This window comes from Gordionus sp. m RMFG-2023, chromosome 1 (assembly GCF_954871325.1).
Source record: "Gordionus sp. m RMFG-2023 chromosome 1, tfGorSpeb1-WG-v2, whole genome shotgun sequence".
In the NCBI taxonomy this organism is placed as follows: domain Eukaryota; kingdom Metazoa; phylum Nematomorpha; class Gordioida; order Chordodea; family Parachordodidae; genus Gordionus; species Gordionus sp. m RMFG-2023.
The window spans coordinates 72,811,174-72,829,443 of NC_088775.1; the positions used below are offsets into that span (position 1 = coordinate 72,811,174).

At 26.9% G+C, this 18,270-nt stretch overlaps 1 protein-coding gene across 5 annotated transcripts in view; it reads left to right on the forward strand.

The window, feature by feature from the left end:
• LOC135923031 (putative uncharacterized protein DDB_G0282499) overlaps positions 1–16,841 on the forward strand; it is a 57,880-nt gene extending 41,039 nt beyond the window's left edge. Inside the window, exons 4-11 of one of the 5 annotated variants that reach the window (XM_065457623.1) lie at positions 4,208–4,266; positions 5,984–6,075; positions 6,267–6,430; positions 6,859–6,920; positions 7,001–7,540; positions 7,687–8,316; positions 10,095–10,634; positions 16,723–16,841. In XM_065457623.1, the coding sequence (XP_065313695.1) occupies positions 4,208–4,266; positions 5,984–6,075; positions 6,267–6,430; positions 6,859–6,920; positions 7,001–7,540; positions 7,687–8,316; positions 10,095–10,634; positions 16,723–16,733 (2,098 nt within the window). In that variant the 3' untranslated portion in view covers positions 16,734–16,841. Of the gene's footprint in view, positions 1–4,207; positions 4,267–5,983; positions 6,076–6,266; positions 6,431–6,858; positions 6,921–7,000; positions 7,541–7,686; positions 8,317–10,094; positions 10,635–10,858; positions 11,075–16,722 lie in introns of those variants that run through there. The other 4 variants (XM_065457620.1, XM_065457622.1, XM_065457621.1 and 1 more) reach the window with 4 other exon arrangements.
• The last annotated feature ends 1,429 nt before the right edge of the window (positions 16,842–18,270 follow it).

Below are 18,270 nucleotides of genomic sequence, written 5' to 3' on the forward strand. Positions count from 1 at the left end.
ATTGCCACTTCAATCACATTTCTATACTCATTCTTGCTCATAATTCCTTGCTAGTTTTTCTCTCTCAGAGATGCCCCACACATCCATCTGATCATCCTCATCTCTGTTCTTTCCAATTTGGCTTCGTGGGTCGCTTTCATTGCCCATGTTTCGCCGCCATAAACTAAACAACTCCACAGCTTACGAGACTTTCCCCTTTAACTTCAGAGACGTTTTTTAAATCTATCAATATTTTACAAATAATGCAATAAAATATTTTAGGTAAAAAGTCATGGAAAATTATTTAACAAACAGCTAATATGAAAAACTTTTTATAAATCTATTTTATTCATTCAAATTTCATAATAAATAATTGATAATATTAAATACCAGCTGATAGCCTGTCAATTAATTAGCTCTATTGATACCCATATCAATATTTAATGTTGATTAAAATATTACTGACGCCCCAATACCTAGACCCGACCAATTTATGCTAAAGTTAACATTTTAGTCAAAAGTTATTTTAGTTATTTTTTATTTGATTCTCATACCATTTTTTGTATTAATCTGATGCCCCCCCCCCCAAAGATATAGATCCGCCAACTTAACGATAATTATAATACAATCAAAAAATATTTTAAATACCTTTTATTTGTTACCCATTATTTTAGTTTATATAATTTTGAATGTATATATTTTTAAATTTTTTTTCTTCCTATAATATAAGTTTTTATTTAATATATTTTTTTAAACGTTTTGAATATTTGAAATTGAAATAAAATTTTCTATATTTAATAGATAAATTCTTGCCGGGTGGACATTTCTTTTATTTCACAATTCGGGCCTGGGCCGTGTTTGAAAAATATTAGACTCGACGCGGATTACTAGATATTATATATCAGAATTCTATGTAAAATATATTTTATCAGTAACACTTAAAATTTTTTTGTTTCTCATTCGCATAATCGCATAAATATTAAAACAATAAAATATCATTTAGGCTTTTAATAAATTTCCTATATCTTTAACAATATTTGGTCTTATAAAATTATTTATTAATGATATACTTAAAATACTTAAATAAAAATAAAACATCATTTTTTATAGAATAAAAAAATACTTTATCACGTTATATATTCCTTTAAATTGAGTTATCGATAGGTTTAAGTTAGAAGTGATTGGTTAAAATGTATGTGCTGCGTCTTTGAGATAAGAGGGCGACTTAAATGGAATCTTAACGTCAATGGCCTGTTAGTTGGAATCGAGTTAACCCCCCTCACCTCCCTCATGGCTTTTAGAATTATTCCTAATCCCCTAATTTAGAATATTATGTTTTAATTATAAATTGATTGATTTGGTTATTTTTTTCTAGCCCGCCCACAAAATGTTTTTTTAGTCACCTTAAAATAAATTAACACCCCCGCCCATGGTTTAATTTTTTTTATCACTTGGCCTCTAATAAGTGCCACTATATTCATATTCATTATTCGAGAAATTCAGGCCCGAGTCTGTTTGTCGTATGAAGATTTTTCTACTTAGAGATTAAATAATAAGTGGACTGGTTAAATTTATAAAAGATTTAAATGTTTATTTTATTATTCAATAATTACCAAATATATAAATTAAATCATTATAAAAAAATCTGTTGCTGTTGAGTTCTTGTTGGTTTGTCAACCCTGCACTATTCTAACCATAATTATTTATCACTTATTTTTAATATTTTACGTCTCCTTTCTCAAGAATTACCTCTTCAATTCTCTCAGGGATATTAAGGGAATGTTAGCTAATTTTTCTTCCATTTTAATATGATATTACTTTTCAAACTTTCTTTAGTATTTACATACCTAATTCTTTTTTAATTTTATATGCCATATGTTTTCAATAAGATCAAGGTCCGGACTAGATGATGACCATTCTTAATTATATATTATTAAACCATCCTTTAATCGTCCTCACTGTATGACCCTACTCTGACGAAATAAAATTATCTTAGGCATCCTTAATTGGACTTATCTATACTTTTTTGATATTCATAAGCTTTTTGGTATTCCTAAACGTAATCCATCCAATTCTTCATAACCCGATAATTATCGGGTATTTCAAACTCTTTTAAGCTCTAGATTGAACACCTCGCCTCCTCTTTATCTCTTTATAACCCTACCTGATATTCCAATATACACTTCACTTCGAATTATACCTAAAAAATTAAATACTACATTATTCCAAATCTAATGAGTCCATATTTGGTAATTAAATTCTTCAAAAATATTTTTAAAGCTCTAAAAATGGGATTATTAAATTTAAAAAAATGGTTTGTAGATGTTTGAAATAAATTAAAAAGTTCTAATGTTAAATGTTTTCAAATAATTTAATTATTTACGAAAAATTTATAATTATTTACGAATATTACAAATAATTCTAAATATTTGGTAATAATACGATTAATTTTATATATTGCTTTTTAGTCACAGCGGATCTTAAGATTGAAAAGGACAGTCACTATGTGTTTGTAAAGGATACTTATGATGGCCATTAACCGACGAATAATTTTTTTGGGGCACTTCGAATCATAATTCATCCTTCCAAATGACATTCCGCCATTCTTCTAATTTCGATGTCTGTGATTCTTTGCCCATTGAATAATTCGATAGAATAATGATATTTCTATTATTCATATTAGTCGACGAATAATTTTTTTTTACTTTGAAAATTCGAATCATAAATATGAAACCAAAAAATATTTAAAACAATTTATTTAGGTTACAAATGAATTATGGCGCAACTCAGTTGACAAATTAATAAGAAATCAACTACGCTTTTGAAATATATTTTTTCGATCGAATAATGATATTTCTATTATTCATATTAGTCGACGAATAATTTTTTTTACTCGTATTCGATTTGAAAATTCGAATCATAAATATGAAACCAAAAAATATTTAAAACAATTTATTTGGGTCACAAATGAATTATGGCGCAACTCAGTTGACAAATTAATAAGAAATCAACTACGCTTTTGAAATATATTTTTTCGTTAGAATTATTTAGTTATTCCTATAGGTATATTATTAATTTACTGGAATATATTTTAAATAAAGTTTAACCAATTCATTTTTCAATTTATAATTTGTTATTATAAATTATTTGCTATGACAAACAAATTCGGGCCTACGCGATTATATTTTAATTTGAAACGTTTACAAGATATTAACATATTTTTTTTTATTAAATACTTTTTATTTATTTTAAAAAAATGATAAAACACTAAAAAAATTAAAACAAGTATATAAAGATATATAAAATTATTAAATAAAAATAAATATAACTAACAAAAATCGCGAATCCTTATTTCTTAAACAAAAACTTCAATTGGAAATTTTTAAACACAATTATACTTGTTTTTTAGGTACATATTCATTATTAAATTAAGCTCTTTTAAGAGCCTTCGATACTTAAAATATATATTTATTTTTATTTAGTAATTTTATATATTTTTATATACTTGTTTTAATTTTTTTATAACATATTTTTTAAGTAAAATAATTTACATGATTACAATAAAATTGAAATTTATTAGCATAGTGCTTTTCCTTTTTTTTTATTTCTTCAGAGACCTGCATACCCGGAACAAAAAATAATGACTTTCAAAATTCGGACCGGGATGATTAAATTGTAAAAAATAATTATAATAATTAATCAATGGGAAGATGTTGGAAAATCTATATTTTCAATTTTTTTTGAAACAATTTAATTGTTCGTCAAATTTTGAAGATAATGGAATTTTAAAAATTCTAAATAAAAATCTGAGCCAGACCAATCCAGGTGGCCCCTAAAATTTCAACCTCTGCAGGTCTCTGATTTAAATAAATACAGCAAGAAAGTAGATTAAAAGTTGAAATTTAAACTTTTTTATAATATTGATAATTCGTAAATATTCATATATTTATCGATATATTAGTCGCCGATTATTATTATTCGTATTAAATTAATGATAATGAGTTTATTTATTTATACTCATAAATTTTAAATCGCATTTGAATAAAGAATAATTTTTGAATAGGCCTAACTATAAGTAAAGAGAACATAAATAAAAACAGAAATTTTATAAATGATTAAAGGTTTGTTGAGAATTAATTAATATTTAAAATTATAAGAGCTAAATTATAAATGGTAGATTTTGTCCTGTGAAACGTGATCAATTAAATATTTATAATCTTACTATTAGATTCGGTAATATCATATCCACAAAAGCTATTTTAGACAAAGAAACAAATTTGTGCAAAGGTAAATTATATACTATTTTTTATTTTATATTAATTTTTTTGTAAAATATCTGGTAGCATTATTTTACAAAATATTTTAAAAAGTAGTTTACTCTATAATTAATATGCGCCTGCGCTCTTTTATACCGGGTTTAAATATGATCATTGATTTAGTAAACCACCTTGACATCCGCTAAAGTGTGCTCATTCATTGACAAAATGTATGGCTATTTTAAAAATATTACCAAGATTTTGATAATCAAATATTTTATTGATTTATGAATAAATTAACTTTTTTATTATTCACAATTTTATAAGGAAAATTACCTTTATTATTGAAATGGGAATCTAAAACAATGATGATTTTTAATAGCGTTATTTACTTATAATGGCTGATTTTGGAGGGAGTACTTTTTCTGTTTCCCATCTAAATGAAGAGACAGCTTACCAATCAGGGGTTTGCCTCTGATCTCAAATAGCGTTCCATCTGCTCTTACTTTATTTACCAAGAATACTCTTGGCCAATCTATTAAGAGATTTCAAAAATTTGTCCGACGCAATTTATAAATTTAATAAGTGACAAATATGGTCATGCTCACACCGATGTTTTCAATTTTCCGATACGATGATGGATATTATTGAATATGGAATGGATTATTGATTATCTTCAATATAGAACTAGTTTTATTGAAATGATTGTATTTGTATTGGTATCTTTTATTTAATTTAATTATATGTTTATTTCTAAGTTCTCAAATAAAAGTATAATTAACATATCCAACATAACCCTTCCATAATCAAACTTTTATTTAATCGGGCATGGACTTTATACCTCTTTTATTTCCCATGGGTGTTTAAGATAGTGGGTTTGCCTCTTTCACGCACAGGAAACGATCTGTCCAAAAAAACGTGGATGGTTTTTTTAATTTTCCATCTTTTATCCCATTCTGTTGGGCTTTCATGAGAGAACTAAGCTTTGCTCTGTTGTATATATATATATATGACGATTGGGGCTAGGCGCTTAATATCATGAATGATTACTTGGAGATTCTTTTATCAATAGATACCCGACTTGAGTTAAGCTTCAATAATATGGCCGAAGAAAAGTATTCTATTCCTATATTTCGAAAAATTATACGTTCACAATTGAACAAGAAATAGACCAAAGCATTGCTACCCTCTCAAATACAACATGAACACTTATTTAGCCAATGATATACCATCGCTCTTACAGCTTTATTATGATTTCACTAATTACCGGGCCTCACCCATAACTAACACCCTATTGTAATATAGTATGAAATTTAAGACTTTCCCGTTAATTATCTTATTCCAAATTCTCACTCTAGAGTCAAAATCCTTTAAATTTCTTATAAAAGGACTTTATAACAGCTTTAATAGAGAAGTTTGTGAGTCCTCTTTTATTTTGTTAAATAATGGGCTGGGATTAGTCTATGCTGGCATCCTGAACTGAGCGATCATTTTTATCGAAAAGTGAATAAATTTAAATTCAAACCCGCACAATAGATTTAAAACTATGTAACTAATTATAAGCAACAACCATTATAAAACATGTTGTGAATCACTTAATTTTCTTTGGATCAAGTCATTTATACTAAGGAAGTTTTGGGCCTTCCCATGTTTTTAAATAGTGTTTGTTAATTAAAATCGCGTTTTATAAATATTTGATAAAATAGGTGTATAATTTTTTTAATACATATTTGTCCTTCACACTTAAGGTTTTGGATTCGTTGATTTTGAAGATGCTGATTCTGCTCAAACTGCATTAAAAGAATTGAGATCATCTGGTTCTCAGGTTCAAATGGCTAAGGTTTGTAAGTTTAAATTTGAAAAAAATATGATTAATTAAATTTATTATAATACTATAAGTCTAAATATTTTATATAGAAAAGTAATATTATTAATTCATGTAATCTAATAATTTTCAATTAAAAAAAGTCTCTCAAATTTTAGCATTATATGTTAGGAGCTATATATTTTATCTACATTCTTCTATACTAGCAACAGTCGTTGGATTCTACCAATCTCTACATTGCTAATTTACCCCCACATATGCAAGAAAGAGATTTGGAAAAAATGATATCCCCTTATGGACCAGTTTTGTCCATTCGTATACTCAAAGAAATGGGAAATAATTTAAAGAGTCGGGGTGTAGGATTTGCTAGGTTATTGAGATATATGATACATTTTTAACCTTAATTGGCCTAATTTAATAATGGCGAGGACTGACATTTTAATATCGCGGCCTGATTTTTTTTAATATGTTGATATTGGGCCGATATTTTTGAATTTTTGATTTGATATATCAAAATAACTAATTAAAAATTTATTCGTCATATGATATAGATCACAGAAATTTTCAAAAAGATAATAGTATAAGTACCTGATATATTTGAATTACTTACTAATGCTGTAAAACAGATTAGGGTATTTTACATATTATGTCATAAAATATTTGTTCAGTTAAGATAAGTAGTAAGAATAAAAAATAATGGATTATAGGATCAATTTGTATTGGCGCACATTTAAAATTAAGCCTTATTTAATTTGTTTTATAAATAAGTAATTTAATGATATTAATTTATTATTTTAGAATGGAATCTCGATCCTGTTGTGAACGCGTTATTTCTAATATCAACGGAAAAATCGTTGAAGGTTTTTACCCGAAATATATTTTTGTATGAGATTAATAAATCATTCTGCTAAAAAAAATTTTGAACCATTTTTTTATAAAGGGAGCAACAAACCTTTATTATGCAAATTTGCGGATAATGCCAGTCACAATAACCTTAACATCAATTATACAAATAGTATCCACAATGCTCAAACTAACAAATCGATTCAAAGAAATAGATTGGGGCAAGGCACTCATCATCCCCTTTCAAACAATCCCACCTTTCCTGGTCTCAATAGATCCAACTATTTATTTCATAACATTGAACATATCAAAAATAACTTAACTAACAATAATAATCAAGACATTTATTACTACCCACAATCAGCTCAAATTTATCAACCACATCTCAACCACCCACCCAACACTTTAGCTGCTGGAATGGGTAGTAACCTAAATCTTAATAGGAATACCTATTTTAACAAACAATTGTTTGGAAGGAATTCCTTGTATTCTGACAACGGGAACAAACAACAACAGTACGCTACACTACATCAACCGCAATTTTACCTCACTCCACAATACCTAAATCCTTCGATAAATCTTAATTACGGATCTCCAAGCGCCCTTTTCTATCAACCTATCCCAACCAATGTTAAAGGTATTGATGGCAAACATGAATATAGGCTTTATCTAAATATTTTAATTTATTTTAAATTCTAAGTTAAAATTAAATATAGTAAAATTTAAATTACACATATTTAAACTAAATAGTCTAAATATTCTATGTATAAAAAATATGTTAAGATTTTTTACCTGATGATCAATCCCAGTTATCTCAGATGGCTCTTCCTCCTCCTCTCCTTACCCCTTCAAATACAAATAATTTCCCTTTGATTCCATCAGTTTCTTTTCCTCATAACCATCTTACTCATACTCACTCTTTGCAAAACCAAATGGGTCAAAATATTACTTCCAACCTTAACCCTTCTTCCCCGCTCGTATATTATCAACCCGTTATACCTTTCAATCAACACCCATTGGCGAATACTAACTCTAATATTAATGTAAATACGAGTAACAGCAGTAATCTTGTAAATGTAATGATATCCTCAGCTATAGCTACATTTTCTTCCCCCCTTTCCTTGACATCTTCTGTTAATGCCACTCCACTCCAACCTTCTAATTTTTCTCCCTTCAATCTTAATCATAACGTTGGCCATCACCATCATGTTTACCAACAAAACACTCAACCTCAAACACAAAATCCTTACATCAACAACCACCAAATGCATCAACAATTTCAAGCATTGTCATTAGGTCAACACAATCAATTTAATTCGCAAATGCAACAACCTTTTTACTATTACTATCCGCCCCAGTATAATCAATTTGGGAATGTGGTAGGCGTCGGATCGGGTGGTGGAAGTATGAATAGTAATAATTAGATTCTGTTTTTAATTTTATATTAATTACTGTACATATTATATAATTTTGTATATGAATATATCAATGTAATATGATATGATATTCCGTTCGTACATGCATAATTATTAAATTATTTTTAATTTCTTCATTCTGCCTCTTCGCAGGCATTAAAATTCTCCAAAAAAGAACTATTTTCGCAAAATTCAGTACATTATATGCATTTTGCCAAAATGCAATCACTTTCGCTTGATTCACGCAGTCTTGATGTTTGCTATAGTAGGCTAACATAGCAATTATATATAGAGCCCTCCATGGATTTGGTCGTATTTTTTCCTCCCTTACTGATTGGCCAGTTTTGATTCATGATTAAGCTTATAAATTTTTTCCAAGATTTATTAAAGAAATTTATAAAGTGCCTTTTTATTTTACTATTGTTTTTTTGTCTTCTTTATTGGACAAATATTACACTTTCCCTTTTTATTAATATTATTATTTTTTTACCCTTTAAAATTGAATTTTATAGTCACTCATTGTCTTAATTTTTTTGTTTAAAAATAGACAGATATAGCATCACTTTCCCTTTTTATTAATATTATTATTTTTTCACCCTTTAAAATTAAATTTTATAGTCACTCATTGTCTTAATTTTTTTTTTTAAAAGACAGATATAGCATAGCATTTGATAGTTTTAGAGGTGGGCACGAGCCTGACCTTTTTTCATGTCCCACTCCACACACACATTTACTACATAACCACATATGCAAAAAAAAAATTTCCTGAGCTCTTCAAAGCATTATTGTTGGTATTTTTCACCTAAGAAAGAGTTTAAAATATAAGAGGAAAATAGTACAGATATATTATACTAAGTTATGCTTTTTCATATTGCGATTGACCTTCTGGATTCCTAATTTGAGTTTATAAATTAAAATCTCATATTTTAAAAAGAAATATAGAATCCTTAAATTAATTTATAATTATAAAATTGAGGGAAAAAAACGATTTTGCAATGATTTCTTATTTCAAAGGGACCGTTGGAAGATTTTGTAGCTGCAGTTGACTGATTTGCCCAGCCTTGATATGAGTTGCTGGTGAAAATGTTATTTATAAAATAATGATTTAAATCATTAGAGTTGATTATAATTTAAACCATTAGAGTTGATTAAATTAAAAAATCCAGAACTTATAAAAATCAAAGTGAACGTTATAAATTTCTTAACCAGAACAAACGGATATAAATTTGTTCAAAAGTGATCGGAATGTAATTAAACCATTTTAAAATTTTAGCTAAGAACGAATTGAACTGAATCGTTATGCTTAACGATACATCGATAGTTAGTAAAAAAAACCTATGTTTTTACCTTTAATATAAATTACCTCAGCGAATATAATTGATAATGAGCCAAATTTTATTTTTGATTTAACTTGAATATATATATAACGTGTTTATAGAAATTGAAAGAAATCGGCCATAAAGCTTAATTTTCTTGCTTTTAATATCTAGATATAAATTTTATTTATTGTCATAATGATAGGTAAAGTATGCATAAAAATGACCACTTATTTGATATTCCGGGAATTCAGACATTCAATCCATTTCATCAGTCAAATAATTATATAATTTAACATTGAATAAGCATTATTTTTTCATACCGGACAAAAATTATTTTTATTTACAAATCTGCAATCCGTTGCATGGCTCTAATTTTAATAACTTTGTTTAATATTATAAAATAATTATATTTATTTAAAGCTGTTAACATTATCTAACACACTATCTCTTTTTATAGCCCAAAATCTACAACAGCACCCACAATATCAACTAAATTCCCCTCAAACCGTTCCCATCAATTCACCCATACTCTATTACTATTATTATCCGGTCGTTCCCCCAAATGCCATAAATTCAAATAGTTATGCGTCTCAAAATAATCAAACACCTATTCTAAATAAGTTGGAAGAGTCAAGCGATACATTTGGCGTTAACGAAAAAATTGATAATACTCCCGATGATGACCAATATATTGATAAAGACGTTATAGCGTCACGAACTATCCAAAAAATTGGGGATGAATCTATCCAAAAAATTGAAAAGAACATGGGGAAGGAAAAAAATATAGATTTTAATAAAATACATGCCGAAGGTAGTACTTTAGCTGACCATAAAAACTATCATTCTTATTACCGTTTTGATCTATCTTTGGCTAATACACCCGCTATTAATTCGATTCTAGAACAAAACATTATTAACACCTCTGCACATAGCAAATCGCTCAATTCCTTTAGCCAAACCGATAACCAAAAATTCTTAAATAGGCGATTCTCTAAAAGTAATATTTTTAAGATTACGCGATTAAATTTTTTTAAATGAATGTTTAATTATGTTAATGGTATTTCTACGAGTATGCCTACAATATTTATCTTTTTTGAGCGCGCATAAATAAAATAGTGTATTTTTACCACACCTAATCATGCATTTAATCGGATCATTAATCTTATTTTAGCGAACGACTGGATATTTTTCAATAAATTGCCTTATATTTCATATTTTTAGCTCTCACCTCAGTAAACAATTCTTTGAAAAGGGATGGGAATAAAGTTAAAGATTCATAAAAAATGCATCATTACAATCAATCGATAGATTATAGAAATTTGTTAATATTTTTATTTTAAATTTAAGTTCACGTTCGAAATTTTTTTTATATAAAAACAAATTTTTTAAAATATTTTTGAGGTGCGAATCAAAATTTTATACATGCAATCATGTATTAGTGAGTGAATTTTTGTTTTATTTTTTTTTTAATTTTCTTAAATCATCAAACAACAAAGTTTTGTTATGACGCTAGTTATGTCACAATCATGTCTATACGACGACTTTCTTTAAAAATAACGATTTCAACTCTAAAAGAAGTTAATTTTTCAATGTTTTATAGAAAATATATTATAAATTTAATAGATAAATAATATGGCAATATAATTTAAATTATAAATGCGCATCATTTGTATTTTTTTTAAAATGTCGAAAAATATTAAAAATAATATATTTTTTTTGTGAAACTTAAAAATTAAACAAGATTTAAAAAAATTAAAATAATCGCTTTTTTATTATTATTGCAAGATTATTTAGAGAACGTTAAGGAAACTTAGATCAAAGATCGCAACTTCCATTTATTATAAAGTAATTAATTTTTAAAAATTTATGAATAACGCGAAATATAAATATGGTGGCAAACTTGCTAATTATAAATTTATTTTATCGTAAAATATAGATAGAAAAAATTGAAGATTTATTTAATAATACATACAACAAAATTAAAAGAATGTTTGATATAATAGTATTTAATTTCTTTATAAGAGACCTTAAAAATATGAGCCAAGACGATTATGGTCTAACTAAATACATTTGTTTAGCAAACAATTTAATAAGATAATACAATTATATTTTAACCAATTCAACAATTAAATCCTAGTTGGATGGGTATAAATCATGATATTAAAAAATGATATGATTTTTTAAGGCTTCTTGATTATTTTAGGGTTCTAAATCCATTCACGTCACTTTTATAAAAAAGCAAAAAATTATTTTGTAAGTCGAAGATTTTAAAAATTAGAAACAAATAATTGAAATTTTTTAAAAATAATATATTTTTATCATAAAAAGAATCAAAATTTTATAAAAATGTAAATTTTATCAATTTCGGGGATTTATAAAGGCCAAAATTTTAGTGGAATTTTTTTTAAAATAATTTTGGTGGTTCAGAGAGAAAATGTGAGGTTTAAATAAATAAGAGACCAGCAGGGATACCATTTGCACGCCCGGACCGTGTTTTATATTTTCAGACCCTGCCCATCCCGTATTTTTTAAAAATATATTTTATTTATTTTTAATTTTTATAGCTATTAATGGCTTTTTAAAATATAAGGTCCAGTCCGGATATTTTTTAAAATTTTTTTTAGGCCCTGTCCAGGTATATTTAAAAAAATTAAAATACGGCCAGGCCTATGTACCCGGGCTTAGGGCCGGGCCTACATGTCTCTAAAATATCACGGCTGTACCGTATTCTGTTTTCGTGTAGGCCTGCACATCTGATTAATGTTGGGTTAAAATTACATTGAAATAAATAGAAACATTTATAACTCAATTCAAAAATTAATTTTACCATTCACAAGTTAATAATTTTATTAAAAATAAGGTGTTGAAAAGTCAACATCGTGATTAATGTTTCAAAAAACATCAATAATTTGTTCTTATTTAAATTATCAACCGCGACGTTTGCAGTATTCTATGTTGCAGGAGTTATACAAGAGTTATTTAGGAATTAAGATACTGTCGGTGTTAACTTGTGACTTTTTATCAGTTTGGAAAAAAATCTTTGAAGATTTTTTATGCATGAAAATTACAAAAGATTTTGGCATTTTTAGATAAAATTTGATCAAAAAACTATTTTTTTTTCAAACTGGTTTTTTTACTGGCCTGATATGGAAAGTCAGATAAACAATATATGTTAGAGTTGCTATGAATGTCAATAGGTAATGTTGCATAATCGGCCAATTTTAACCGACTCCAAAACAGCTTAACCTAGTTTTTAGGTGAAAAAATCGATATTATCTAATTAGGTATCGGCTAAAACGTAGGGATGTACCGATATTTTATATCGAATCGGGCCGATATTTCACCCATTTTAAATATCGGTTATCGGTCAAAATTATAAAATTTCCCGATCCTATATAAAATGGCGTCTTTATCAAAAATAAAATGTTATAAATTTTTTTAAAAAAGTTATATGTAAAATCGTTTATTTTTATAAATAAAATCGAAATCCATTTTTATGTATATTTTTTTAATAATAATTAATTAATAAACATTCTGCCATATTGTTATTTTTTTGCGCATTCTGTTTATAAAAGTGGGCGATAATCTCTTTTTAGTGAAGCTGGTGATATTGACAGTTACCATCGCCGCAGACTGACTCTGATAAATTTGAAATTTTGGTATTTCTAAAAAGAAATCTTCGATATATTAATGTTAAATATTATTTTAATTATTTATTTCAAATTTCATAATATATTTGTTTATTACTTATTATGTATATAGATTAATGTTATATAAAAGTGATTTAACAATAAAAATATTTTATATACTTTTAGAATTGCAATTAAATTGAATATAAAATATAACTGATTATTATAATATATTCAAATGACATGTGTAGAGTTAAATTATAGATCTTATACTAATAAAAAGTATATTAAAAATTAAAACCATTGGTATCTTTACAGAATACAAAATTAGATATGATATCGGATCGGTAATCGGCCGATATCAATTTAATATCGGATCGGATCGGCCTCCAAAAAGTGGTATCGGTACACCCCTACTAAATTATGCAATTAAAATAATTTTAATAAATAATAATTAAGGCTAGGCTTATATGTAGCGTAAAGGACAGACGATATCGAATTTTTGACTAAATTGGCTAAACCTAATTAGGTTTAGACGAAGTTTTTAGCCGATTAGCAACACTAGAAATGAGGCATATAAATTAATTGATAAGAAAAGTTTTAAGGAAAATCAGAGCCTAAAGGAAAGTCTGTCAGACAGAAAATTAAATAGATTTAAAAAAGGCCGTAATTTTTAATTGAATGTGTACTCAAATGGGAGAGACAAGTTCAAAAGTCAACATTCCCAAAAACTTTATAATTTATTCTTATTTAAATTATATTTTATATCAAATTCATAATGTCTCAAAAAAAATTTCTACATGCACAATAAAAAAAATTTTCAAATGCATTTTCATTTAATGTTGTAATTTATAATTAAAAAATTTAATCACTTTTATAATTCATGATCTAAAAAATTTAATCTTGATATTATTTTCGATTTTTTTTGCCGCCAGAATGTGCCGATTTAAAAAAAAATTAAATTATATTAAATCAAATTATTGGAAAATCTTAGTACATTTAATATCCATTTACTGCTCACGATTTCAATTTCTCCTTGAAACAATTTATTAACCCTCTATTGCATCGCGTAAACCTGAGGCATTATAAATATTGTTATAAATCATTTTAACGCGCATTTTATAATTCTAAGTAATACATATATATTTTATAATAAATACTCAATCATGAACATAACATTCTTTTTTCTATCAAATATTATACATTAAATTTTCACCTTTTATATAATGGTTACCTTGGAAATTTAAATTTAGTTTCGTTATAAATCATTCAAATTTCAGTGAAATTCTATAGATATTTGAAAACTAGTAAAAATATAATATCATTTAATATAATTATTATATTTTTTATAAATTTTTAAATAATAATACTTTTTTATTACTTATAATATGGTATGTTAACAAATATTTATTGAAAATTTTATCAAATAAATATATAGTTCAATGACTAGGAATAAATTTTAAATACCGGTAGAGTGAGAATTCTCAATTGAGTGAATCGTCTTATGAAGAATATATACCATATGACACTGGTAAATTTAGTATTTTTTATGCAATAATTTTTAGGGATAATTGAATCAGATGATTCGGATATTGAAAGCACCCTTAACTAATGTCCCACATAGCCCAAGATTGGAAAGGCTGTTTAACCTTCTCCAATAAAGTTGAAAGTCCGATATATTACTTCAGAATTTTACTGAGAAATTTACTTTCATCTTGATAGTATTATAATCTAATCTTTATGTAATCCAAAAAAGATTCTAGTAGGCCACTTAATTAAGGCTAGATGAATTAGAACAATTCTTAAGAATTGTGTTCTATATGAGCATTATAAATTTAGCAAGAACTCGTTTATATTAGGCGGCTAATACTAGTCTCGAATGGCTAATATTATGTCAGTAAAAGGATGCGAGTTCATAAAATCATGTCTTCACCTAAATGACAATATGAAAGCATGTCCTTTTGGGACCGAATAGCATGATGCTCTTACGACCTCTGCTGACGATCACAGATATTTAAGAAATCGCATTAGGAGAAAGTCGAAGAGCAAGTTGTTCCTTTCGAAGGGCAAAGTAAGATGAAACAATACAACCCTCAAAAACTTAAAAAGTGGGGTTTTAATTTTTTTATTATGTGGAAATGATGGTATTATTTATAATTATGAAATGTAAATGGGGAAGATTCTCGAAGCCGAAGGTATGCGAGATATTGGAGCTAGTGAAAATTCTGTTCTAACATGGTTGTCGCAGTTCCGTTGTAACAAAATTTTATTATGCTTTGACAATTGGTTCTCAAGTATAAACCTACTGGTTATATTAACCCAAAGGGGAATACAGTGTGTATCAACGGTTATAACAAATCGCCTCAAAAATCGTTTTGCCAACAGATCAAGAACGAACGGAGGCTATATCTGTTATCAAATGGTTTGGCCATTGGGATCCACACAAAAGGAAATCATTAATGCGAAAAGTGTCCAGACATTGTTAAAAATTTCAATAAAACATGGGAGGAGTGGATCTTATAGATTCCTTACTAGCACTATATGGAATTCATATTAGGTCCCGAAAATGGTATCATCGAGTATATTTGATATGATGCTTGCTAATATGGCTATTATAATCAGGTATGTGTAAAGGAAATAAAAGTACTTATTCAACTTCGGCTAATAGACGGATATCGGTGCAATCTGAATATATAAAAAAGTGTAAAAGAGGTATAGCGCAGTTTACCCAATCCGGAAAGACCAATTTGCACATTGGCCAAAGTATGAAAAAAGGTTAGGTGTAAATTACCAGGATGTAATGGCATTACGAAAGTTGCGTGCGACAAATGCGGGGTATCATTATGTTTTACCCCAGCAAATAATCGTTTTACTATATTTCATAAAAACTGATTTTTTTGCCTTTGTATATCATTTTGATACAATTTGTAATTTGCTAGAATAAAATAAAAGATGAATATATTTTACATTATATGTGCGTTATGTATTCTAGTTAACATACTCCAAAAAATTCGGGGAAAAAACTATCTTCTTTAGATATAGAGTATAAAAAAATGAGTATTATAAAATTTTCGCTTTGATTGATTTAGCGCGCAATAGAGGGTACAGCCAAATAATAAAATTATGGGTCAGACTGTAAAATAGTCAAAAATAAAATTTTGAATTAAGCCGAAATTTTTACAGGCATGACGCCAGGCCATGAAATAGGAATAAGACCATCTGAAAATCACTAATCGATTTAATGCCTGATGTGGTAATAGCTAATAGTAGTTTCAGAGGAGACATTGGAGCTTTGATAATGTGTCCATACATGGTAGTGGTGGAGTTTGCCATATTTTATATTTCCAAACAGATTACGACCTCTAGCTAGGGAATTTTCACGGAGATATCAGAAATGTCATTATTAAATACAATTATTCATATTTATGATACATAACCGCATTTTATTTATTATAGATATACATTGATTATGGAAAATGCCCTTAACATATGCAGTGTGTTGGAATTGTAAATACACATCGACAAATTTTTAATAATTTCAAATTCATCAAATGCCTTGTTTGTATCAATTATTATAACCCATTTTGAATTACTTTTTTATTCATCTTTTTAAAATGTTTTTCTTAAACATTATATTCCGTTTTTGTTGGAGAAATTAGTTTGGCTATTAATAAATCAAGAAATAATATGGTTGTGTAAAATTATATTAATAGAATGGTTATGTTTAATATTGTACAAAGCCCCCCCCCACTCTCTTAAAGAATACTTCTAAAACTACATATATGCTTATTCATAAAAAAAGATTCCATTTTTTATATTGAGAAATTGGACATTAAACGCACTTATAAGTAGGATGTGCAGTTGCAAGCCACATAGCTAGCCATCCCTGCTTTTCCTGATTTGTAACTGTTTTTGAAAAACTATATTATTCTCTTTTCAACTTAACTTATCCTTAAATGATTTACATTTATATTACATATTTTTCTTTTCCTGATATTAAACTAATGGTTAGTGAAATTTTTTTCTTCTTGGTCACCTATTGGAGGATCTTCAAGTATTAAAATATTTACAGAACAAAATCTTATTAATCTAATTTAAAGAAAAAATATAATTTAATTTTTTTAATCCAAAAACGAATTATTTGATTTATAAATAATGCACACTATTCTATCATATATAGGCAATTATAAATTAGTGTATTTTGGGCTATTTGACCAAAAGTTAGTTGGAGCCTGAGCTAAAATTTTCAATCAAATCTTTAATAAAGAACAAATTTTTTTTCTTGGTCACCAATTATAATATCTAAACAACTTAAAACATTTTTCGAACAAAATCTAATTTCTAAGAAATTTATATTTGATATCTTGTAAATTATATATTTGATTTTTTTTTTAAATTTAAAAATAAATTATTCAGCTTATGAGTAATGCGCTATTCAATTCATATTCGCTATGGCCTACTATAATTTTATGCATTTTGTACCATTTGACGAAAAGTCTAAGCAATTGAACGTTTTCCAGCAAATGTTTTAAAAAACTTGTGCACACATAAAAATTTTAATAAATTTTGAGAAAAACTTTAAAAAAGTGGTTATGTTGTGGGGCCGAGCCGATCCACATATTTTTCATCGATCCGATTCTTTCCGATATTGGTTCAAACCCGATCCGATATTTATATTGATCCCCCCTTTACCAAATGTAATTAAAAAATCCATATTACGCAAAATTTTGAATTATGTATTTAATTTAATTTTAATATTTTTACAATTAAGAGTAATTTTAAAAAAAATTATATAATAATAGATAAAAAAAAATATATATAAATGTATCAATAGTTGTATTTTTTGAAAAAAAATGATGAACGGCGTTCATTTTATTTTTGACGAACTTTGAACGTGAACGCGTTCCTTTTTTATGACGAACGCGTTCGAATTTAACGTTCGTTCAATTTTAAAAATACTTTTTATTTTTACTTATTTGAAAAATTTAATATTTCCGAATTTTT